Here is a 26,632-nt window from a genome sequence, read left to right as displayed (position 1 = left end):
CCGAGTCGATGTTGGGTCCTCGGATCGTACGTACATCTAATACACTAGAAGCGTGTCTTCCATCTATCACAACATGATCGATCTGGTTTCGCGTTTTTCGATCTGGAGACAGCCAGGTAGCTTGGTGAATCTTCTTATGCTGGAATCTGGTGCTGCAGACTACCATGTTTCGGGCCCCGGCGAAGTCGATCAGCCTCTGTCCGTTACCGGATGTTTCGTTGTGCAGGCTGAATTTTCCGACTGTGGGACCAAAAATTCCCTCCTTGCCCACCCTGGCGTTGAAGTCGCCAAGCACGATTTTTATGTCGTGGCGGGGGCAGCGCTCATAGGAACGTTCCAAGCGCTCATAGAAAGAATCCTTGGTCGCATCGTCCTTCTCTTCCGTCGGGGCGTGGGCGCAAATTAGCGAGATGTTAAAAAATCTTGCTTTGATGCGGATTGTTGCGAGACGCTCGTCCACCGGAGTGAACGACAGTACTTGGCGACGAAGTCTCTCTCCCACAACAAATCCGACACCGAATTTGCGCTCCTTTACGTGGCAGCTGTAGTAGACGTCGCAAGGTCCTATGTTTTTCTTACCTTGCCCCGTCCATCGCATCTCTTGGATGGCAGTGATGTCAGCCTTTACTCTCACGAGGACATCAACCAGCCGGGCAGAGGCACCTTCCCCATTAAGGGACCGGACATTCCAGGTGCATGCCCTCAAATCGTATTCCTTATTTCGTTTGCAGGGGTCGTCATCAGTGTTGGAAGTTCTCATCCGAGGCTTTGTTGCTGTTTTCATTGGGGGGGCTTTTTAAGTGGCGGGTCCCAAACCCAGCGCACAACCAGCTATGCTGGGATGCTTCGCCTTCTCACTTTAGCTCACTCCCGAACGGGTGTTCGGAAGCTAACCAGAGGATACGTGGGCTAATCCCGGACGTTGTGAGCTGCTTGAACCATATGTAGAAGAATCGTCCTGGCCACTCCCAAGTGAATGGCGATCAGTAACTTTCCCCACTTGCGTGGACTTCTACACATGGAACCACCCTAAAATTTCAAGTTAATCGGTTAATATTTGTTCGAGTTATGAGTCCGGCATTTGGTACGGTATACCTTGCACTGCATCGGCTTCAAAATAGAGGCATTTCGAATTTTTCTTTCTGCTTTATTTTCCATGAACCAATAATTAAATTAAATTTTCCGATGATTCTTGATGTGTCAAATTCGGGTCTGTACTCGGAATTCAACAGACAAAATCTCAGAGAAAAAATAATGTGTTTGCCTGTCAAAATGGAGTTTGAAGCTGTAGGAAAGGATTAAATTTGTTTGACGTCAAAGTCAAATGGGCTTCAAATTTTACTGAAATTACCTGAAATTAAAAATTCAACCGGAGTTTTAATTGAGAAATTTGTGATCATTAGCTGTAACTGGAATTAAGTAAGTCAATATTCCTTTTTGGTCCCCCGAGCTACCAACCCACGTGTCCCCTGTCTAGCTAAGCCGTCTGTCTAACCGATTCTTGGCATGTTCCTGCGACCAGGTTATGCGTTTAATTACAAGAGAAGTCAAGAATTTTCCGACCAGTTGCGTGCACACCATCAGCGAGTCCATGGCTCTAATTGCAGCTGGGCTATTTCACCATAACTTTTTTTTCTTGATCGTTATTACAAAAGTGATATCCAATCAAAGCATTTTTTGAAAGCGGCCTCCTCCACTTGGAATCCACTGCAGGGGTCTGGTAGCCTAAACGTAAGCTTAATGTAGAACTCCTCGCAAAATACTTCTCCACCAACCTTTCCACCCAATTCGAAGCAATCCGTGAAAAGGTTCACCTAGCCCTTTCTCTAAATGCCGCACTCCGCCCTATGCATTATAAGGGAATATGAATGGACATCCAGCGTAGGTGTGCCTTAATTAGTCACCACGAGGATGAACTAAAAATTTCATAGAGAGCTGGAGTGCACTTGTAGCCCGAACCTGTTAGTTTGATTACAGCACGCCCAACGAATGTTTTGCCTGCGATGCCTACGGGTACCATATTCATACCATAGCATTACGTTGAACGCTAGATAGCAGTAGTCCGAATCGCCTCATTGATTCTAATGAAATCAGGTCTTTGGAGTCTCTCGGGATTCTTAGTCAACGTCGTTCTCTCCAGCGAGTGCCATCAGGTGAGGACCCTATACTCGAATAGTATTGTCTTTATATTAGTATATAAGTCCAAACTATAGTCCAAAGCGAGAGGTCCTACCTTTTGACAATGACACTGTTGCTGTTACTTAAGGCACGGCCAAATACTCACTTTTAATAGATATTTTTTAGGAATTTTTTTTTTAAGAAAATAAAATGCGATCGTTTTGATTTTATATGAATACTATCGATGGAATAATAATCAAGTTACGCCATCTGTTGTAAAACCGCACGAACTTATTCATAGTCCTATTAATATGTTATTATTGACATCAAATAGTATACAAAAACAATTTTTTTTACATATTTTTTGTAGTAGTGTGGCCCAAAGTGAGCGTCTTAAAAAAAAATTGGTGGCTTGTCAATATGATTTTGGCTCTTCAGGAGATCTGAAACGAAAAAGTTAAACTGATTATTATTCTGTAGGCTTGTCATTTTGGCAGGTGTTAAAACGAGAAAATTTTTTTGAAAAATAACAAAATTGCGGACTTTTGATGTTTTTCGGGTGGAAATCAGACTGTAGTATGGAAAGTTAGAGCTGAAAAGAAACGAAAGTTCCAGTTACTTTATCCTGTCTCACAGCACCAACGGAGCACCACCTATTGAGGGATGTTGATCTCTGGATATCTCTCTCTGGAAAATATTCTGCAGTCCACGTCTCGTTTAAGAAATCGTGCGTCAATTCGTACATAGTATTTAGAAACATTACGATAAGTGATACATCATTCGCTTAAGCTATAACCCTGCAACCCGTTCTCCCAGGCTCCGTCAGCAAATTCTTAACCACGACAACCAGGGTGAATGGCCAATGACTTTTGCTGTCACCATTTTTATTAGTACTGGTATTTTAGCGTTTTTTTATTCTCATCTCGAATGATTTTTACCATAAATATATTAAAAAGTAATGGACCATAAAAGTTAAAAAATAAATATATTTTTAACTTTAATTTCCATATATAATTATATTCTTTCCCATAGTTTCTAGATGAAAAATAGGGCCTCAATAAAGAAGTTATAATTTCGCTTGTTTAAAGCTAGATGTTTCATTTGACTCCAGGAACGGCCTGCTCTGTCCGCCTGATCAATAAGTACGTACGTAAAATTTTGCTGCTGAGTGTAGATGCCATTCATTTGCGCAGAAACCTATGGCTGTGTGTTTTTGTAATTGGCAATTTAATTCAGCTCTTATAAAACCATTGAATTACGCTTATGATAGCAACCAATAACATTGGCAAATTTACTCGCACATAGTCTACCGCAAATGTGATTTTCAATTGAATGCATCGTCAGACCATGCAAACCACATCCTGCCTTCCTAATTGCAGTCGTCGCAATTAGGTGCCTGCCTCTAAAGCGCTACAGTCTCTGCGAAAGTATAATTTAATTTATTCTGTCGATAGGAAATCGCGTATCAGGCCAAATTATTTTGGCATATACGTCGGGTGTTTTTTAAGAGCTTAAGGGAACTTAAAATGATAATAAAATAAAAAAGGAATATTATTGGAATAATTTTTTAAATTATAATCTGGTTGATAATTTCATGGTATTTACCTTTTGGAATATGGTATCCGGCATTTGTCCGCCGTGGCTACGAGTTATAGCACAACGTCCTTTCGATCAATTCAATTTTTGACTACTTTTTCAATAAATCTGGCTGTATGGCGTCAATGGTGGCTTGATATTGCAATAAATCGATTGCTAAGCGCGGTGTGAGCCAAGTTGCACCGTCTTGTTTAATTCAATTAGCGTGGCTCGTTAGTGCTCGCCATTCACCGTAGCGGTAGTTTCTTTCTAATTTCGAAAGAAATATGGACCGATGATGCCGCCATTGTTCTATGAACTTCGCGAATACATTTATTTTTTAAAGTAAGTTTCCACAATTCGGAAGCTTTGTTCTGGCGTTAAACGATTAAAGATGACTTGCTAAACCTTACTGAACAGAAATGTGTACACAGTTTGCCATTCTCAGTTATGAGATCAAACGATAGTTCTCATGCAGCTAAGAAAACAGTGTTTTTCGGGTACCAAAAATCCCATACTTAGTTAATATTAATCCCGTGATCCCTCACAAATTTGAAATATCGAATTGAAGGGAGAAGTAAAAATAAAAAATAATTTTAGAAAACTTCTGGGTATGGTATTTTCTTCCATATGAAGCAGATGTTCGCAAGTCTTTTTATGGAATGTAAAAATATCGAAAATCAAACTACAGTTAAACCTCCCTTGAGCAGACACTCGTCGTCAGTCAACTTTTGTCCACCTAAGAGAGGTGTCTGCTCAAAGGGGGTAGCTTATTTTAGACATTTTAAGTCTTTTATATTTCAGTCAATAACCTACATAAAACTAGGTAATTAGATTAATTTTTTGTTTTTTCGTTTTAAAAGAAAACTACCTACATATTTTACAAATGTTTTTCCAATTCTTGATTAAATCGATCACCAAGATCCTAAATTAAAATAAGATAGCCTCTAGAGTTGTGTGAAACTGGGTCTTCGGCTCCGAAACGAGTTTTTTTCCAAAAATTCGTCAAGAAGGTTTTCGCATCAATTTTTTGGGATGTGAAAGGAGTTTTGTTGGTGGATTACTCGGCGCACTCGCGTATCGGCACCCACGTCACTGTAGACAGTTATAATTTTGAGGTTGTAAAAGACTTCGTGTATTTAGGAACCAGCATTAACACCGATAACAATGCCTTGAACTCCAACGTAGAATCTCTCTTGCCAACAAGTGCTACTTTGGACCAAGTAGGCAACTGAACAAAACTAACACTCTACAAAGCTCTCATCATGCCCGTCCTAACGTATGGCGCAGAATCTTAGACGATGACAACATCCGATGAAGCGACGCTTGGAGTGTTCGAGAGAAAGATTCTGCGTAAGATTTTTGGACCTTTGCACATTGGCAACGGCGAATATCGCAGGCGATGGAACGATGAGCTGTATGAGCTTTACGACGATAAAGACATAGCGCAGCGAATAAAGATCCAGCGGCTAGGTTGGCTGGGTCATGTCGTCCGAATGGATACAAACGCTCCGGCTTTGAAAGTATTCGATGTGGTACCAGCTGGTGGTAGTAGAGGAAGAGGAAGGCTTCACTTGGTGTGTCCAATTGGCGCCGGTTAGCACGAGAAAGAAACGACTGGCGCGCTTTGTTAATCTCGGCCAAAATCGCGTAAGCGGTTATCGCGCCAATTAAGAAGAAGAAGAAGAAGTGAAACATTAAATTTGGAACATCATTGTAACCCTTTAGATCAGCTGAAATTCGTGAAAAACGACCAAGTTTGCAAAAGACAAAAAATCTTTTTCATCGGGACAATGCGCTTCGTCACAAAAGCATTTTGGCAATGACTAAAATCCATGAATTAAAGTTCGAGTTGTTAGAGCTTCCACCAACTTCCATCTGTTTCCATACCTAAAAAAATTCTTGCATGGAAAGTGTTTTTCATCAAATGATGAGGTCATAACAGCTCTGGAAGCGTGTTTTGCAGCTTTTCCAGATTCTCATTTCAGTGTTGGAATTCATAAATTGGAATCTCGTTGGAATAAGTGTATTGATGTTCAAGGAGGCTATACTGAATAATAAAAATTATTTCAAATCATGAAATTGTTTTTTTCTTATCGAACCAAAAAACTTCTGGAACAATCTAGTATATTGACACAAAAACATATGAAGAAGATTTACTTACACTCATTGCGAAAACGTGCCTGCTCAAAAATGCCATATCTTCGGAGCATTCGAACTCAGGCACTTCATTCGCAACGAACAGTTCTCGCTTTTAGTTGCATCGTGCGCTTTAAACCGGTGTGAGAAAATGTTGCTGGCGTGATGTTGCTGTTCTCATGTTGCTGTCCTCATATTGCTGGCATCATGCTGCTGTCATCATGTTGCTAGCATGTGGCGCGGCGTTTTCACAGCGTAACCTGAGTACTACTTTGCCGTCTGATACGTTCAAATTTTCACGCATATTTCACGGCTGCGCAATTTGTATGTATTTTGACAGCCATTCCGCATTAAGCGCAAACTTAATATTATGATTAATATTATTAAATATAAAGGGTGGTTAAATTTTAAGGGCCGCTGTTGAATGTGAACCACACCTAAACGTCAAAGACACCGTTGGACTTCTTTCTTTGGGGTTATTTGAAACAAAAGGTGTACGTCGATAAGCCAGCAACAATTCAAGAGCTAAAGGATAAGATAATTCGGCACATTAACGGCATAGAACCTCAATTATGCCTCAGCGTCATCGAAAATTTGGACCATCGGATGGAGTTGTGCCGCCGAGGCCGCGGCGGCCATTTGGCCGACATTTTTTTCCATATGTAATTGAGCTATACCAATATTATCATATTATAATAAAGAAAAATGACAATAATTTCCTAAAAAAATTGTATTTTATTCAAAATCAACACCGGCCCTTGAAACTAAACCACCCTTCATATATTTTGACTTTGAATAAAACTTGCTCTCAACATTACATTTTGCATTCCAGAGTATATTAAATTTAAAACAAACGTTATAAATATCTTTTTTTTCTCTTACAGAGACATCAATATTCAGCGTAGAGGGTGTTCATTTGTTTCCTGAACCAAACCGGCTAAGTAAATGAAAATTAAAGCAAACCCTTTCGGTGGATGGTGTACGTTTCTATTGTTAGCAGCAACAGCCATAAATATTGTAATTCAAGTTTTTTACTGCAAACCTAATTTGTATAACATATTTTTTTTATTTTTGTTTTGTAATACTTTTACTTGTAAAGCAAAGATGGATGAAACAACAACTACTCTTGGTTTATAAAATTCGTTAATTACCAGCGAAAATCTAAGAAAATCTAAGAAAATATATAAAACAAAAAGAAATTTAAAAAAATGTACTAAGTAAAAGAACTAAAGTGACTATGTAGAACATAACAACAACAATAACAACATGCACACACCCAGCCAGAGACACACAATTATTATATGGCAATGTAAATACTGACTTGTATTGAAACAAAAAAAAAAAATAAAGAAAAATTAAGAAAAATAAGAAAAATTGCAAAATAACACGAAAATATAAAAACTTGCAAATATCACTTAGCAACAAAATCGATTCAATTATAGTAATAAAAGTAAAACAGAAAATTATAAGATGTGCACTAAAATTATATTTTTAACATTTTAATAGAATTTGAACAACAAATATTGTAGCAAAAAATAGCAAAGGCTAAAACAGTTGAAACTTCTTAGGCCAATAATGATTTTCGAAAAAGTGAAAAGCGAAAAATTGTAAGTACTAACGAACAAATGTGAAATTGAAGGGAAACAAGTTTTAAAAGTATTAAACAGAAAACGCAAAGCAGTGTCAAATTTTTGGAATACCAACATAAAATAAGAAACGTAGTGAAACATGTCAAAATTAAATACAATTACCGAAACAGTAGCATTAAGAATAAACAACAAATAGACAGACACTAAACTAAACTAAAATCAACTCAAAATCATAAACTCAAAAGAACTTTAATATTCATAAACAACTAAAACTACAACTATATTCAAAAACAAAGGAAATCAATCTAAAATAGTTTAAAATTTATTTTACTAAAGTACGAATTATTAAGTATGTGTACTTGTATGTGTATTGATCACGTGCCTCAAGGCCCTCAGGTCCTCGATGAGCGTAAGCACTTTCCCACGCACGCAAGGTTTTTTCCGTTTCGTATGAAGTGAGTCTGGAGCGAAGATATGCTCGTACAAGGTGGCGCAAAATTAAGCACCCTAACGGAAGATTTTTAATTTTGGCAATTTGGCGTTGTACGTTCATCATATTTGACACTTGTCAGCTAAAAAGCTGCACTACTGACACTTGTGAGCTAAACAGACAGATGCGATAGAGCGCGCAACGGTAAAAATAAAGATTTCCTGCATTCAAAAATTTTTTTTTGTTTAGTAAAAAAGTCATTCAGAAACAAAATTGGGTGATTGATTTTGCGCCACCTGTACAAATATTATTATTATTATTATTGACGCAGAAGGCAACAATTTAGGCATGGGTGGGCTACCGTCGCTACACAGGAATTAAGAAAAAAAAATTAAAAAACATTCAGAACCAACTTTCAATATTTTAAAAATCACAGAAAAGCAAAAAAACGAAAAAAAAAAAACAACAACCTTAGTTACTATTGTAGCTAGCGGCCGGCAATTTGTAGTTAATACTTACATTTGAAATAGCGAGAAAAATGTGAAAAAGTTGATATCATATTTCTCGATATATACTTAAGGAACAGCATTTACAAAAACAATATTTTTGACATTTACGTTTGAATCGAAAATCAACAATAACACCAAGTGGCAAGAGGGAAGAGGCCAGAGCATAACCTTGACTGACTAGTCTCTTAGTCATTTTTCACATAAATATTTTGGCACATCAATGGAAAATTCCACTTTGACGCGTTAGAGTTTCAAAGAAATTTAGGTCGAAAAAAAGAATACGATTTTTTCCTCGCGTACACTACCAAGCGAATACATTTTGGTGAAGTAATGAAAAATTCTGTTCCAACGCATTGGGGGTTTGTGAAAATTTAGGGCAAAGTGCTTTCTAGTAAGAATCATTTTTAGTCATCCTTTCAACTAACCAGCGAAGCGCCATTCTCCTTAATTTATGGGATAGTACAGAAAAATTCAGCCGTAGAAATTTTCTGTCAAAGTGTTGAAAAAATGCAATTTTGGCTTTGAGCGCTGTTTTAGACACTTCCTTTTATAGATATAAAGGTCACGACTTGAGTTTGTGATATTTTATGATATAACTTGAAATGTAAAACAAATTAACTTACAAGTATACCTGAAGCGTATTACTTGTTGTTTACTACTGTACAGGGTCTTTCAAGCGCCACATTTTTTTAACTAAAATTTAACACAAATTTTGAATAGAAGTGTATTATCTGTTTTTTTACACAACTAGTAGATAGAGGGTCTTCAATATGTGAGTACTAAATGATGCGTTCTAAATATCCACTGCGTGTACGCTGGAAGATGTTGCTTCAGTTAGTGAAATTTTCGGTGATATTTACTTAACTAAAGGGTGGTTAAGTTTCAAAGGCCGGTGTTGATTTTGAATAAAATACAATTTTTTTTAGGAAATTATTGTCATTTCTCTTTATTCTGATAATACTAGTATGGCTCAATTACATACGGAACAAAATATCGGCCGAATAGCCGCCGCGGTCTCAGCAGCACACCTCCATCCGATGGTCTAAATTTTCGATGACGCTGAGGTATGATTGAGGTTCTATGCCGTTAATGTGCCGAACTATCTCATCCTTTAGCTCTTGAATTGTTGCTGGCTTTTCAACGTACACCTTTTCTTTCAAATAATGCCAAAGAAAGAAGTCCAGCGGTGTCAAATCACATGCTCCTTGGCGGCCAATTGACATCGCCGCGACGTGAGATTATTCGGCCATCAAATTTTTCACCCAAAATCACCCTTGTTTCGTTAGCTGTGTGACAAGTGGCACCGTCCTGTTGAAACCACATATCTTCCACATCCATATCTTCCAATTCAGGCCATAAAAAGTTCGTTATCATCTCACGATAGCGAACACTATTCGCAGTAACTGCCTGACCAGCCTCATTTTGGCAAAAATACGGCCCAATGATGCCGCCGACCCATAAACCGCAACAAATAGTCACTCTTTGTGGGTGCATTGATTTTTCGGCAATCACTCTTGGATTATCATTCGCCCAAATGCGGCAATTCTGCTTATTGACGAATCCACTGAGGTGAAATTGTGCCTCATCGCTGAAAATGATTTTCTTCGAAAATTGGTCATTCACTGTTGCCATTTCCTGCCACCATTCTGACCATTGACGTCGCTTGAAATGGTCAAAAGACTTTAGTTCTCGAGTCAGTTGCACCTTGTAAGCGTGTAAATGCAAGTCTTTATGCATAACGTTCATCAACGAGCGTGAGAGGTGCAGTTGTTGGGCACGACGACGAGTTGAGGTGGACGGCTCTTCAACTACACTATCGCGAACAGCAGCAAATATTTTCTGCAGTACGAGCATGCACTGGTGTTTTCACATCTCCTACAGACCCGGTTTGCTCAAACTTTTGCACAATTTTTCCGATTGTATGCACATTTGGACGATTAAATTGACTGAAAAAATCACGAAGTGCGCGATATGCATTTTGATTTGAACGCTCGTTTTCATAATAAGCCTGAATAACTTTAACGCATTGCTCGATTGTGTATATCTCCATGGTTCAAATTGAGTTAGTCTGAAATTGAAAAATGTCAAATGAAATGCAGAAAAAAACTCGACGTTTAGGTGTGATTCACATTCAACATCGGCCCTTGAAATTAAACCATCCTTTATAATACTTCATTTAGCTACTATTAGTGCTATATCTCGAAAATTTTGCACAGAATATCTTTTTTCATACCTTTCTAATTTTTTATGAATTTGTTCTGGTTTATTCACATAAAGTCCGTCTTTGAAATCCATAGATCCATAGAAAATAGTCCGAAAGCGTTAAATTGGACAATTTTGCCAAATTTGCCAAATTATTGCAGAATAAAGTGCGGAAAACGCCTATCCAGCTATATTTTCGGGAAAAATAAAAAATTGTCTAGAAAATAGTGCGCATCTAACCATGCCAAAAGACATTTTAGGTCCTGTTCCGTACCAGTCGCCTGAGCTTATTCGATATACTTTTTTATGTCATGCTCTGTTGGACGATTATAATGACCGAAAATATTCAACTTTTTTTCAATTATTTTCATACTTCTTTTTATACTAATTTTTATTTTATTTTTTCAATCATTTAAATAATTTCTAATATTTCTCCGTATAAGAAACGCCAACGCACTCTCAGACCTGTTAGAACAAAACACTGCAAAGAATGAAGCTCTGTTTTGAAAACTGCTGTCCTCGCAACCAAAGAATGTTAGAAAGTGAGAAGACGCAAATGTTACTGTTAAATTAACAGTCTGTGGTGCAACTAACATATGCTGTTATATACACGAGCGCTAACATGAATCTGTCAACCCTTAACATGTTGCTGGCGCGAGCGAAGTTAACACTGTAGGAGCAGCTGTAAATGTGCTGAATCGACACTTCTGGTACAAAATTTGTAGAACTAAGCTTCCTTTGATCTAGTTTTTGTTGTAATTAATTGTAATTATGTGATTCTAAGAAATCATCTAAATTATTATTTTTTGTGCGCTTGAACGAATTTTCCAATTTTTTCCACCTGATAAAATATTTTTTTATTTTGTTCTCAGTTTATTCACTTTGCCTCATAGTCAAGCAATTATTTTCAGGGCCCGATGTTGAAGGATAATCGTAAATGTAATACCTATATGCAGTGCTTACCTCGTCGCGATTCACAAAAGTTTACTAAAATTTATTTCTCTAAACATTTTGGTTTCACCCACACATTTTTGGGGAATGCTGCTGCCATGACAGTTCTTGTGTCGTTCCGACTTGGGGAATATTCTTAGGTTAATACAATATTTCAATGCTTCCAAATTTGTTGAATAGCAGAATAACCAACTGCTTTTAAATCTGCGCAGTGCGATCTCGACAATGCAGCCTAAGAAGGGTTGTTTCGCTAAAAATTTAAAATTAAATTAAAGATTAAAATTATTTTTTCTACGGTCATAAAAATTCTTCATTATGGCTCTTTTTCATGTAGGTTTCGGAAATAAAAACTCGGCATAAATCTTTAGATATGAATTACTTTGTTGTCAGCTAGAGGTCGATAAAGCTAACTTTACTTTAGAAGCATGTAAAAATGACTATTCTTCTTAATTGGCGCGATAACCGCTTAAGCGATTTTAACCGAGTTTAACAAAGTGCGCAAGTGGTTTCTTTCTCATGCTAACCGGCGCCAGTTGGACACACCAAGTGAATCCATCCCTTCTCCAACTGATCTTTCCAACGCAGAGGAGGCCTTCCTCTTCCTCTGCTACCACCAGCTGGTACCGCATCGAATACTTTCAAAGCCGGAGCGTTTGTTGCCAATCGGACGACATAACCCAGCCAAGGTAGCCGCTGGATCTTTATTCACTGCGCTATGTCTATATCGTCGTAAAGCTCATACAGTTCATCGTTCCATCGCCTGCGATATTTGCCGTTGCCAACGTGCAAAGATCCAAAAATCATACGCAGAATCTTTCTCTCAACACTCCAAGCGTCGCTTCATCGTATGTTGTCATCGTCCAAGCTTCTGCGCCATACGTTAGGACGGGCATGATGAGAGCTTTGTAGAGTGTTAATTTTGTTCGTCGAGAGAGGACTTCCGTTCGTAGGAGTCATCATCAGTGAAGGTAGTTCTCATCCGAGTGTTTGCCTTTTCATTGGGGGGGATTTTTAAGTGGCGGGTCCCAAACCCAGCGCACAACCAGTTATCCTGGAATGTTTCGCCTTCTCACTTTAGCTCACTCCCGAACGGGTGTTCGGAAGCTACCCAGAGGATACTTGGGCTAATCCCCGGAGTTGTGAGCTGCTTGAAACATATGCAGAAGTATCGTCCTGGCCACTCCCAAGTGAATGGCGATCTGTAACTTTCCCCACTTGCGTGGACTTCTACACGTGGAACCATCTTCTAAAATGATACAATAGAAAGCACAAAGAGCTCTTTATAATAGTTTGTCGGTTGGTGTTTTTTTTTTTTGTTTTTGTCACGATGTGTAAAAATATTTCTGCATACTTATAAGGAGGAATACTCAAAGTCTTTCCACTTTGTTGGACATCTAAAGTTTCAGCGCTTCGCAATTGATCTTGCCCATTCTTATAAAAAAAACCGCTGCAGCAACAACGCGAGTACGATTGTACGAATATGGGAAAGTTTGTTTGGTTTTGTCTTCCTGCTTAAAAAGATTTATTTTAATTATGATAAAAACTAAAAATTACAAAAAAAAAATATTATTAGTAGATTGATATTTGCTTAAATTTAATTTCAACATTTGTATATGAGTAAATATTTTTGCCAATTAATTATAATTTAGCTTTTAATTTGATTATATTGTAAATAAATATACAAAAGTAAATATTATTTATGCGCCTATTGTTCTTTTGCTTGTGTTTTAATATGATTTGGTGAAAATTTGTGTTTTCAGTTTATTCTTTATTGAAAAAGAAGGGACAACTTTTTTGTAACGGTTGTTATTTAATGATGTCGCAAAGCCCAAAAAGCTTGCCATGCATTTAATATGAGAGGAAGTTTTGGATTTCTGTAATACCAAGGATATCAACTTAAATAAAACCTTCGTCACAGTATTTCCTTCCAAAGAGGATCCCATTCCTTATTATTAGAGAAAATGATATAAACATCTACATATACAGATGGCTCAAAACTAGACAACAGAGTAGGTGGAGGGCTTTACTCCGATAAACTCGAAGTTGGCCGATCATTTCGCCTGCCTGATCATTGCAGTGTATTTCAGACGGAAGTCACTGTCATAAAAGAGGGACTGACGCTAATAAAAACGAGAGTATTATCCACAAATTAAGTCTTCATATACTCGGACAGTCAAGTGGCAATAAAAGCGCTAGTATCTAAAATACACTCGTCAAAAACAGTCTTAGAATGTTTTAAACTTCTAAATGACGTATCTAAGCGCTACAAAGTGCACCTTATTTGGGTGCCAGGCCACAAGAATATAGCAGGGAACTGCAAGGCAGATGAACTTGCTCGAACCGGTACAACGCTTGATCTCCAATTGGATAAGACGCTGATAGCTATGCCTATAGCCGCTTGTAAACTACTTATAGATAGAAAAATCATCAACAAGGCAAATACAAACTGGCAAAATCTCACAACATGCGAACTAAGCAGACAGACATGGCCGAAATGAACAGCGGTCGATCAAAAATCTTTTTAAGATTTAACAGAGAAGCTATAAGAACAATGATACGGGTATTAACTGGTCATTGTTTAATAGGCAGCCACGCTAGAAGGTTAGAACTCCCGTACTTCAATTTCAGTAGAACCTGTCTTAATACAGAAGAAGGGGAAACAGTCAGACACCTCCTATGTGAGAGTGAAAACTTAGCTATAAGGAGGCTCCATACTCTTGATACGCCGTTTTTAATTGATGTAGCGGACATAGCGCATCTAAAACTAACGAAGCTTTGCTCGTTTATAAAAGTTACCGGATGGTTTGAAAAGGAACTCATAGAGTAGGGAAATGTTACAGTGGTATCTCAATGGACCTACGAAAGGTCTAAGTGTGTCGTTGCGACAGCCACCCTACCTACCTAAGTTTTGGATCTTTATTATAGTGCAGCGAATCGTCGTAAAGCTCACACAACTCATTGTTCCATCGCCTACGATATAAAAACATACAAGCAAAGTAAAACATACAAGCAAAGTTTCAAAAATCTTGCGCAGATTCTTTCTCTCAAACACCCCATGGGACACCTATCGAATGTTGTTATCCGCTTCTAAGCTTCTACGCCATACGATAGGACGGGGAGAGTCTTATAAAGTGTTAGTTTTGTAGCAGAAAAGTAGCACTTGTTGCCAAGAGAGATTATCCGTTAGATTTCAGGGCAGGCATTGTTATCGGTGTTAATGCTGGTTCCTACGTAAACGAAGTCTTTTACAACCTCAAAATCCTAATTGTCAACAGTGACGTGGGTGCCGATACGCGAGTGCGCCGACTGTTTGTTTGAAGACAGGAGACACTTCGTTTTGTTCTCGTTCACCACCAGACCCATTCGCTTTGCTTCTTCATGCAGTTTGGCAAAGGCACAACTAACAGCGCGATTGCTAACAGAGTCGGTTGCTAACAGAGAGCAGAACTAACAGAGTTGGCATACACCAACAATAATACGCTTTGAGTTTTTACGTAGCGGATCCCAAACCCAGCGCACAACCAGATATTCAGGGTTGCTTTGCCTTCTCACATTAGCTTGCTCTCGAACGGATATGCGGAAGCAACCCGGAGGATACTTGGGCGAAGCTTGGAAGTTGTGAGCTGCTTGGACCACATTGAGAAGAATCGACGAGGCGTATGAATGGCGAACAGGAATGTCTCCACTTGTGGGGACTTCAAATAGGGCACCATCTATGCAGGAAGATTCTTCTGCATGCGACAAAAATGTTTCTTGACCACCCTAGTGTTTATGTTTTTTTTAATATTTACTGTTGTTATGTTGGCAGTCCAGCTAAAATCCGTCGATCGTTTGTACCAAGGACGCAGTATGAGGTAGCCAGTGGCAATGGAAAATTTGTTCCACGATCCTTATCCTTCACCTCAGCGCGGCCGAGGAGAGAGTTAGTGTAGAGCTCCTGAGCTAGAGATGCATTTTTTTCATTTTCCTGTGCCAATTTTTTTGCAGACACTGGTAGCGATCCTTAAAAATTGTTGAATTAAGATTTTGAAATTTCGTTGATTTATTTATTTTGACACGATATGAGATTCAAGTTTTTATGGGAGTACATATTTGCACCACCACATGCAAATTCGAATTCCTAATGCTTTTCGCCTTGAGTACGGCAAACGTAATTATGTAACTGTAAGAAATTTCAGTAACTTAATAATAAAAAATTAAATAATCCAAAAATGCAATTAACATCAGCGGTCCCAGATCACAGGCATGAAGTCTTCTGTTTATATGTGAGATGCTGCGCCCCTTTTTTCAAGTACTTACCACTTTTTATCATAAGAAAGGCTTTGGCAATTAATGTACGAGTAACTGTATCAAATTTCATTATCTTATTGTAGCTTTTGTGGTTCCTGAGAAAAGCGATTTGGAAATTTCAGTTTATATAGGAAGTACCACGCCTCTTATATATCCGGATTAACATTTCTGCATTAAAGGAAGTTATTGGGTTGGCGAATAAGTTCGTAGCGTTCATAACGAAGACTTTTATTTAAACAAAAAACAATAATTATATCAATAAGTTATAGTCGCCGTTGCTGCTTACAACCTCTTCCAACCTCTCGACCAATTTGTTGATACCGTCCCGCCAAAAATCGTCTGAAATGATGTCGAGGATGTTGTTGAGCCAGTTTCTCTTTGTGGTCGAAGTGGTTTTACAGGGAGCGGAATAGATGGTACTCGGTCGGTGCAAGGTCCGGAGAATATGGCGAAAGCTGAAGGGCCTCCCATTCGAGCTCTTGGTGTGTGGCTTTGACGACTAGTGCACAAAAGGTCACGCATTGTCGTGAAGGAGTGTGGTTTGGTCATGTCCATCAGGTCTTTCTCATTCACGCGGTGTAGCTGGGCAATGTAGAGCTCCTTGTTGACTCTGGTATTCTTTTCGAGTATTTCCCAGTACATCATGCGATGAGTGCATTTGAATGAGGAATTCGAATTTAGAAGCTCTGCCGCTGTGGGATGAGTCATCGACGTCAAAGTTGATATTTTTGAACTATGAAACCATTTCCGTACTGTAGACTCGCCTATGATACCTTATCCATACACCTTGCAAATACGCATATGTGCCAGGCTGCTTCGGCAGTTTTTTGACCTTGATGAAAAGCAAAGAAGAGCAGCTGTCGAAAATGTTGAGTTTTGTCTCCGGGATATTCCATTTCTACGATTCAAAGTTAATAAAAAATTAAATAACTGAATAATCCAATTCCCACTGTTTTGTAGAGCAGAAATAGTTCTATCGAATAAATACTTACCCTTTGCCAAACAGCAAACAAATCGCTGTAACAAAAGAAAATGTGAAAAAATGCTACCAATTTATTCCCGAACCTAATATTTCCTTCAAATCTGCGCATGTTTCATTGAAATCGGGCGAATGGTAAATATATGCAAAAGAGGAGAATATTTTAGCGCCGAATTTTTTAGTATAAGGATGATGACGATGAAAAAACTCTTTTAGAATCATAAATTCTTGGCGCTTAGAAAATTATTTAGACGGCGCTTTCAATTCACCAAATTGCACATAGATGAAAATAAGTTTAAGTAAAGGCAGCTAAACTTGAATGCTTGCAAAAAAATTTTCGTAGTTCTATTGGTTCTTTTCAATTTGCGTTTAAAAAACAAATTTATAAAATATGTTTCAAAAGAAAACTCAAGAGCATCCTGCGATAACTTAACCTTTTAAAAATGTACGAAAATAAGTGAAACGTCGAAAGGCAATTTATTATCGACGTTTCGGTTTATGTACATAAATGTAGGTACGTACGTAAAATAAAATAGCATTTACAAAAATAATATACAAAAAAAAAACAACATCAAAAACCAATTAAGGTGTATATGTGTGTATAAGTAAAATAACCGAATTCTATATAAGTGCATAGTTATTGAATAACTGACGAAAATTGGAAAATAAATATGTCGAGATTTCCGTTAGTATAATAAGAACAATTCTCCAGTAGCATAACCCATACTAAGCCATACCAAATAAGCCCATTACACAAATAGCTGAACCCAATTAAATATTATATATCAATGTTAACTGAATTGTGTACACATACACACTTACGTACATATACACATATATACCTACAAGGTGAAGTTCAAAATCAAAAAGACTGGCGTCATAAAAATGTTTTTGATAGCGCCATCTTTTTGATGAGTTAGTGCGTTAGAAGTTACATCCCTAGCTGACTGCCAATGAAAACTTGGTGACATTCGGCTCAGGAGAAGCGAAGTTATTGCGCCTAAAGCGTCAGTATGTTTGTGTATCGCTACAAAAATGAGTTTCGAACGAGGGGCTAATATCAAATTTTGTTTTAAAACCGGTAAAATGAAAACCGAAACATTTGAATTGATGAAAAAAGTGTATGGCTTTGATTGTCTATTTCGAGGCAGAGTTCATGAGTGGTTTATGCTACATGCTTCAGTGATGGTTGTGAGGACATAAATGACAATGAACCTACGGGCCGTCCAAAATCAGTAATCAGCGAAAACTCCATCCAAATTGTTTGTAAATTTATGAAAAATGAACCGAAACCATCGTTGAAATACATGGAGTCGGAGTTGAATATCTCCAAAACATCGATTTATCGCATTTTAACTGATCATTTGTGCTTACGAAAGGTCTGTGCACGTTTCATTCCGCACAAGTTAACTGAGGACATTCGAAAGACCTCATTAAAGAGACGAGAAAAGCCGAGAACTTCCTTTACAACATTGTAACTGGTGATGAAACGTGGTGTTTCCAACATGAACCTGAAACTAAGGGTCAAAGTGCCGCATGGAAGGTCCCAAACAAGCCACCATCCAAAAATTCGCGATTGGAGAAGTCAAAAATTCAGTAGATGCTCATTTGTTTGTACGATTTTAAAGGAATTGTCCACAAGGAGTTCATGTCAACGGGCCAAACCGTCAATGCAATTTTGTTTCTTGGCGTTTTAAAGTGTTCGTCGAATTCGCCCTGAACACTGAGAAGGAGGAAGTTGACGCTTATTGCACGATAATGCACCGTCTCAACGATCCACTCTTGTGAATGATTTTTGACTAGAAATCGCATTTTATCATCAATCACCCACCGTATTCGCCTGATATGGCTCCCTGTGACTTCCACCTATTCGGAAATTTGCTTTTGGCCATAAAAGTAAAAATGTTTGGCGTCTGCGTAGAGGCCATCCAAAAGCCTTGTACGGACATCCTGTAGGACATTCCGGTCAATGACGTGAAACACTTTTTCGAAATGCTTTTAGATCGCACAAAACAGTTAATCGAGGCTGAGGGGAATATTTTGCATAAATAAACTCGAAGTTATCAGAACAAAACTCCTGTCGTTTCTATTTTAGCTCAGTCTTGTTTACTTTGGACTTCACCTTGTTTATGAAATGGTGTATACGTAGTCGTATACAGTTTGGAAGCAAATTTACGTTCTTTTTTTATACACACATACATAAATGTAAATAGGTACATACAATGTGGCGCAAAATTAATCACCCTGTCGGAAGATTTGTGATTTTTTCAACGTCGACCATAAGCAGACAAGCAATGGAGCGCGTAAAGCTCAAATTAAAGATTTCCATCACGCAAAATCACGTTTTTTAACTAATTATTGCAAGTCATAAAAAAAAGAAATAGTAGATGATTAATTTTGCGCCACCTCGTATTTACTGAAATAAATACAGTAAGTCGTTTTTTTAAATGCAAATATTCAAGCAACTGATAAACAGGAAACCACCAATTTCAAGTACCGAAAAATTAAGTACTAAAAAAATTACCAATAGCGAAATAAATAAAAACTATAGAAAACTTTGTATAGCAACACACTTCCATTAAAAAAATTCGTGAAAAATTGCGATAAAAAATTCGTACTGTCCAAAGCGAACAAAAATGCTAAAACGAATGAAAGCAAAAAAATACTTAAAAAAAATGTTGGAGGGAAAACGATGCGAGCTCTGTCAGAAAGCAAATGGAATGGATAAACATATGGGAATATATTTATAGTATATGTACACTCACACATACATACATATGCGCATGTATTAAAACAAATTTATGGGTGTATAGATACTCGTATGCTGGATGTACTTGAAAATTGATCAAAAATAGTTGAACTTAAATCAAAATGGCAAAGACAACAAGAATAGCAACCGAATAATTCAAAATAGGAAACAGTAAAGATATGGAATATGAAAAGTAGAAAAGACTACATGAAGCAAATGGATGCGACTTCCCTATGCGCACACAAAACAAAAAAAATAAGTAAATATATTAAAAGACAATGGAAGCAATGAATATTTCTTAGCAGTAGCAAAATTACAAATAACAAAATCGATTTTTCACGCACTAACACAAATTTAGCTACATACAAAATCTATCTAATTCGATGCTAAATAAACAGGAATTAAACGGATTCGCTGAGCATACATACACACATACAGAAAAAGGTGCACTGCTTTACTTCAGCTGTTTGGCATTTTTTCTCAAAATTTAAGCCATTAATATTTTTACGTTTCGAAGCATTACCCAAAGAACTTCTCGCTGAATCGATTAGGTTTTTAACTTTTTCATCTGAGTAAGAATGCAGCTCACCTCAAGCAAGTGCTATCGGTCGAAGAAAATACTTATCAGAAGGAACAACAAGCATCGTTTTCACCTGCTAAATAGGGAAGGCCCCCTCTCCCACTAGATTGTTTCTAAGTATGCCTGCATCCCTTTGGTGATACGAGACCGAGCTTGTCATGCTGGATAATGGCTTTGACGTGTCTCTCAATGCTCGCCTCAAATACAATAATTGCGCTCTTCCCTGCCATTCCCCTGTGATAGCTTCACTCGGTTTTAATAGTTGACAGTCCATTAATATTACAAGGTGGCGCAAAAGTGACCTTGCGATGTTTTTTGGCTGTAATTAAAAAAAAAATGAAAAACTTTGATTCTTCTTGTGGATTATTTTTATTTGGTCTTTTAATTTTTTTCACATCAAGTCGAGAATATGATGTCATGTAAATGGCCGCCGCCACAGTTGAATGCCATTTGAGCCCTTTTTATGGCATTTTCCATCTCTTTGGCCAAAACTTCCGGCGATAGGTCCTCACACTCTTGACGGATATTGTCTTTAAGAGCTGCAAGAGTCTGAGGCTTGTTGACATAAACCTGCGACTTCAAAAAGCCCCACAAAAAGAAGTTTGGAGCGGTCAAATCAGGCGATCTTGCTGGCCAGTGCAAATCGCCAAAACGGGAGATTAGACGCCCGGGAAATGCATCCTTCAGCATATCGGTTGTGGCACGTGCAGTGTGTGCCATTGCCGATGACTCCTCCAGCGAAAACAGCACACCATACAGTGAATTTGACCGGGTGTAATGGCTCTTCGTGGGTTACACGCGGATTTTCAGTGCCCCAGAAGCGTAAATTTTGCTTATTTACGTACCCGCTAATATTAGTATGGTTCAATTACGTGTAGAACAAAATATTGACCAAACTATCAATGACACTGAAGCATAATTGAGGTTCTATGCCGTTAATGTGCCGAATCATCTCATCCTTTAGCTCTTGAATTGTTGCTGGTTTATCAACGTACACCTTTTCTTTCAAATAACTCCAAAGAAAGAAGTCCAACGGCCATCAAATTTGTCGCGCAAAAAAGTCATTGTTTCGTTAGCTGTGTGACAAGTGGCACAGTCCTATTGAAACCTCCTCCATCCTCCACATCCATATCTTCCAATTCGGGTCATAAAAAGTTCGTTATCATCTCACGATAGTGAACACTATTCACAGTAACTGCCTGATACGGCCCAATGATGCCGCTGGCCCATAAACCCCACCAAACAGCCACTCTTTGTGGGTGCATTGGTTTTTCGGCAATTACTCTTGGATTATCATTCGCCCAAATGCGGCAATTATGCTTATTGACGAATCCACTGAGGTGAAAATGTGCCTCATCACTGAAGATGAAGTGCGCGATATGCATTTTGATTTGAACGCCCGTTTTCACAATAAGCCTGAATAACTTTAACGCATTGCTCGATTGTATATCTTTCCATGGTTCAAATTGAGTTAGTCTGAAATTGAAAGATGTCAAATCAAATGCAGAGAAAACTTGATGTTTAGGTGTGGTTCACATTCAACATCGGCCCTTAAAATTTAACCATCCTTTACATAATTTGTGTTAGGTCGAAGTTCAGTTGTGGTATGCGCATTGATGTTGGCCCATATGGCAAATGGTTCTTAGGACAAGAATTTTCGTTTTAACAGCACACTCAGAAGTATGTGTCACATGGTTCACACGTGCTCACAGCGAGTTTTGAATTCGGAGAGACCAAGTGGTACTCACGCACAAACTCACGCGGCTACGGCGGCATGGAACTTATGTACAGCGGCTCTAAACACCGAATATTCGTTTACTCACAAGAATACAAAGGGCTTCTGGATTATGATCGGAACCCTACATGCCGATTACCAATGGAGCTGCAGTGATGAGGAAAATATTTTCTGGATCTGGACTAATAAAGAGGCTGATTGAACTCGCCTAAAACTAAGCAGGGTTTAAGTTCTGTTTGGGCTACAACTAGGAAAATATGGTCCACTCAATAGTTAGACGAATTCTTCTTTTTATGCTAGAATTTTGTGCATATGAAATGCTTCGAGCCACATCGTTTCATTCGCTACTCGCGTGATTTATTCGCTCAGGTCTGTTTTATGGATTATACAGACGAAGGCTATGAAATTTGTATAAACGATGGGTGGCGGAACATCTCTTTCGATTTTGTATCTCTGTGGCATATTTGCTGATAATGTAGTGCATTGTATAAAATAAAAAATAAATAAACAAAATGTTTTTTGAATTTTGCTACAGGAAAATACATTCAATAAAATAGTGAAAAAATATGTTTATTTATTTTGCAGCTTTTGTGTTCGAGAGTAGCTTAGCATAGCAAAATTTTAATTGAACATTCAATGCATTATTTCAACTCTTTGCTAAGCACATCACGAAGCATTCGCACATTGGTAATTATTTATGTAAATCGGAAATTTTTACTTGCAGCTCACTGTATATAAAATATGTGAAAAAATGTTGGGCACACGTTTTTTGGGATGAAAAGAAAAAAACAAGAATTGCATCACCATCAGATTAGAAGATTTTCGGTGAATTTAACGCACACATTTAACGAAAACATTTACATATTAACACACACATGCATATACATGAAAAAGATGAAATATGTATGAAAAAATTTTGTAACGCACTCTGCACATTCCCATCCCGGAGTTACGTCCATAGTTTTAAGTAAAGCAATAAAAGATCGCAAGCGATATTTTAATATTTTTCCATTGTGTAAATTTTGCATTGCAATTTTTTTGCTCATACTCGTATTCGTTTTTAGCTACACATAAGAAAAGTTACATGCTATTAAATAAATGTAAAATGTTTGATGAGTGAAAGTTTAAAAAATAGTCTTATGTCGATTTAAAAAAAGAAAATTAGCAAAATAAGACATAAAAATAATAGAGCCTACACACAGCTTCGCTCCATTCAATCATTGTTTAGATATAATTTTTTTTCACATTCCATTGTAGAAGTTTATCGATTACACTAGTTTACAAAGCTGTAAAAAAAATTGCATGCTAAGCCAATTGAAATATTTTAATTTGATTTGGCTCGCTGACCTCAAAACTGCATTATCAGTCATATTTCCCAATCGTACCATTTGAAATCAGTGCACAAAAATTATAGGCACCAAAACTAAGATTTCATAAGAAGAAGACAAGAAACTGGCACTTAAATCTGAGAAAATCGTTTTCCTTTTTTTCTTAGCATATTTCGAGTTATAAATATTTAATCATCTTTCTTTGTTCACCAAATTTGATTATTAAATTGCAGATCACTTGTCCCCAAATTGCAGATCCCCACCCTAAAGTGTTCTAAATCGCTCCATCAGTTTTGTCAGAAGCAAAGATTTTAATAAGGTTGAGGATTAAGTTCGTAGCATTTTACCAAAGACTTTTATTTAACCAAAAAAAAAATTCTTATCGATAAGTTAATCAATTACATATTCGCCATTGCTGTTTACAACCACTTCCCACCTCTCGACCAATTTGTTGATGCCAATTAGTCAAAAATTGCCTGGTCTGGTGTCAAGACGTTGTTGAGCCAGTTTTTGAGGACATCTTTGTTATCGAAGGCAACGCCTTTTATAAGGTTTGACAGGGAGCGGAAAAGATGGTAATCGGTTGATGCAAGGACCGAAGAATACGGCGGATACTGAAGGATTTCCGATTCGAGCTCTTAGAGTATGGCTTTGACGACTTGTTCAACATGAAGTCTGGCGTTGCCGTGAAGAAGTATGGTTTGATTATGTCGATCAGGCAGGCATTTTAGTCGAATAGCCTCATTCACGCGGTGTAGCTGGGCAATGTAGAGCTCCGTGTTGACCGTGACATTCTTTTCGAGCATTTTCCAGTGCACCATTGCCTCCCTGTCCCACCAAACACATCTCATGATTTGGATGAAGATCCGACTTGACTCTCGGCTTTGACATATCTTCTGGGAACACCCACTCCTTTCTTTGCTCCATATTTATGTATAGGCACAATTTCTCATCTCCCGTTTCTATTCGGTACGAAAAGTGCTGTTTATGACGGCGTATTGCTCGATGGTGGGCGAGATGCTGAGAAACAATTCGAAGGCGACTTTCTTTGTTTTTCCGTTGAGCTCGTGAGGCACCCGGGCTCCCAATTTTTAGGTAAATCCCTTGGAATGAAGGTGAATGAGAATCGTTTTATGAACCCAGTTCATTTTTTCCGCTAATTCACGACTGCTTTGGCGACTGTTTTCCTTCAAAAGTGATTTGAGACCTTCTTCATCGAAATTAGAAGGCACTCCGCTGCGAGACGTGTCATGGTCTACAAAATCGACATTTTTGAACTTTGCAAACTATTTCCGTGCTGTAGACTCGCCTATGACACATTCTCCATATAAGTACGTCGCATAAGTGCCAGGCTGCTTCGGCAGCTTTTTGACCTTGATGAAAAGCAAAGAAGAGCAGCTGTCGAAAATGTTGAGTTTTGTCTCCGGGATATTCCATTTCTACGAATCAAAGTTAATAAAAAATTATTACTAGGCAAAATTCAAAGTGAAAATATCAAAAAAAAAAAAAAAAAAAAAAAAAAATTTAAATTCCGCACAAAATAAAACTTCACAGTACAAATAAAGAGTCACTAATTTAGAGATATTGGATTTTATATTAAAATAAAACAACTAAAAGTAAAATTCATTAGGTAATCTTTATTATTTTTGTATAGAATGAAATGTTGGACGTAACTGCGCTTAAAGTACGCCGTCATTTGGCCATCCGGAAGAATGTCGGCGTACTTTCGGCGCAGTTTCGGCACCAATTTGAATTACTTGCGACTCGCTGGAAAGCTCCGGTCGGTGTCTCTTGAATAACTTTAGTAGTGTTGACTTCCATTTCCTCCATCATTACAAAGTGGACACATATCTACACAAATAAAAGTCCAAAGGTGTGATATCACACGATCCTGGTGGCCATTCCACTGTTTCACGGGCTGTATGACAAGTAGCGTCGTCTTGTTGGAGTTAGAACCAAATGTTGTGGAGATCACGGACTTCAATTTCCAATTTTCGGCATCAAAACGTCGTTTACCATGGCGCGATAGCGTTCGCCATTCACAGTAACATTTGCGCCAGCCTCTCTTTGAAGAAATATAGGCCGGTGATTCCTCCAGCCCCTAGGCCGCACCAAACGGTCATTTTCAATCGATGTAATGGCTGTTATTGAACGGCTTCGGGTTACACTTCAGCTCAAATACGGCAATTTAGCTTATTGACGAATCCACTGAGGTGAAAATGTGCCTCATCACTGAAGATGATTTTCTTCGAAAATTGGTTATTTACTGTTGCCATTTCCTGCCACCATTCTGACAATTGACGACGCGTTGATCGATTGTGTATCTTTCCATGGTTCATATTGAGTTAGTCTGAAATTAAAAAAAATGTCGAATGAGATGCAGAAAAAACTTGACGTTTAGGTGTGGTTCACATTCAACATCGGCCCTTAAAATTTAACCACCATTTAAATAATTATTGGTAATATTTGGTATATTTTGGAACTTCTTGAAAAAAAATATATATATTTTAATTTAATATATCTTTTTTGCAATTTTCAAAGTTGGCGAGCCAAATAAATTTAGCTAACTTGCATCTGATGCGTGAAACCGTCGTAAACTAGTGTTATCGTTATACAGCCATAGAAGAATTCCGACTATGGAATATAAACACATGCACAGATGTACATAGTAAGGTGTATAAGATCGTTTGTACAAGGTGGCGCAAAATTAATCACCCTAACGGAGGATTTATAAATTTTTGTAAGTGACCTCAATCAATGTACGTCAATAATATTTGATACTTTTGAATTATTGTAGATAACTGCTGTATAAAAACAAATAAGATGTGGTGCGCGTAAAGGCCAAAATAAAGATTTCCAGCAGGCAAAACCATTTTCTTTTATTTGGTTTTCCACCACTCAAAAATAAGATAAATCAATTAATTAATGATTCATTTTGCGCCACCTTTCCCTTTGTGTAGCTGTGAAGCATTTTGACGAATGCTCAGCCAAAAAAAAATAAAAAAATACAAGAATAAAAATACCAAAATTAGAAAATGAGCGGCAAAATTTCAATAAAATGATATGCAAGTGTACATATAAATTAACAAAAATCAAACTTATGGAACAAAGTAGTCGATAGGATATTTCATACACCGCTAATTAGCCATACAACATGCAACTATTGCAACGATTAAGCTATGAATGTAGTTAGACGAAAAGGCATCAACGGTTGGCTATAGGCCTCTAATGCTATTTCTGATTTTGGAGTAGTTTTTTGTCCACAATGGCTTATAAAAAATAAGTTCAAATCAAAAACCATTTAGCATCGTAGAAACAAATGAAGCATAAATCTCAAAGTACCGATAATTTTACAACTTAAACCGTACCTTTGTTAAAAACAAATTCAACTTAAAATATCTACTAAAAAATTGTTTACCGCAAATAAATAAATAATTTAAATAAAATTATACGTAAAA

The 26,632-nt window shown here is 37.6% G+C and overlaps 1 protein-coding gene across 1 annotated transcript in view; it reads left to right on the top strand.

Annotated features, from left to right (window-relative positions):
• The window catches only part of LOC128861189 (cyclin-dependent kinase 14), a 209,155-nt gene extending 195,997 nt beyond the window's left edge, over positions 1-13,158 (top strand). Inside the window, exon 10 of the mRNA XM_054099140.1 lies at positions 6,717-13,158. Coding sequence (XP_053955115.1) covers positions 6,717-6,781 — 65 coding nt within the window. The 3' untranslated portion in view covers positions 6,782-13,158. The remainder of the gene's footprint in view (positions 1-6,716) is intronic.
• The last annotated feature ends 13,474 nt before the right edge of the window (positions 13,159-26,632 follow it).

This window comes from Anastrepha ludens, chromosome 4 (genome assembly GCF_028408465.1).
Source record: "Anastrepha ludens isolate Willacy chromosome 4, idAnaLude1.1, whole genome shotgun sequence".
Classification (NCBI taxonomy): Eukaryota; Metazoa; Arthropoda; class Insecta; order Diptera; family Tephritidae; genus Anastrepha; species Anastrepha ludens.
The sequence above is the reverse complement of the archived record's forward strand: the minus strand, read 5'-3'. Positions and strand labels throughout refer to the sequence as shown.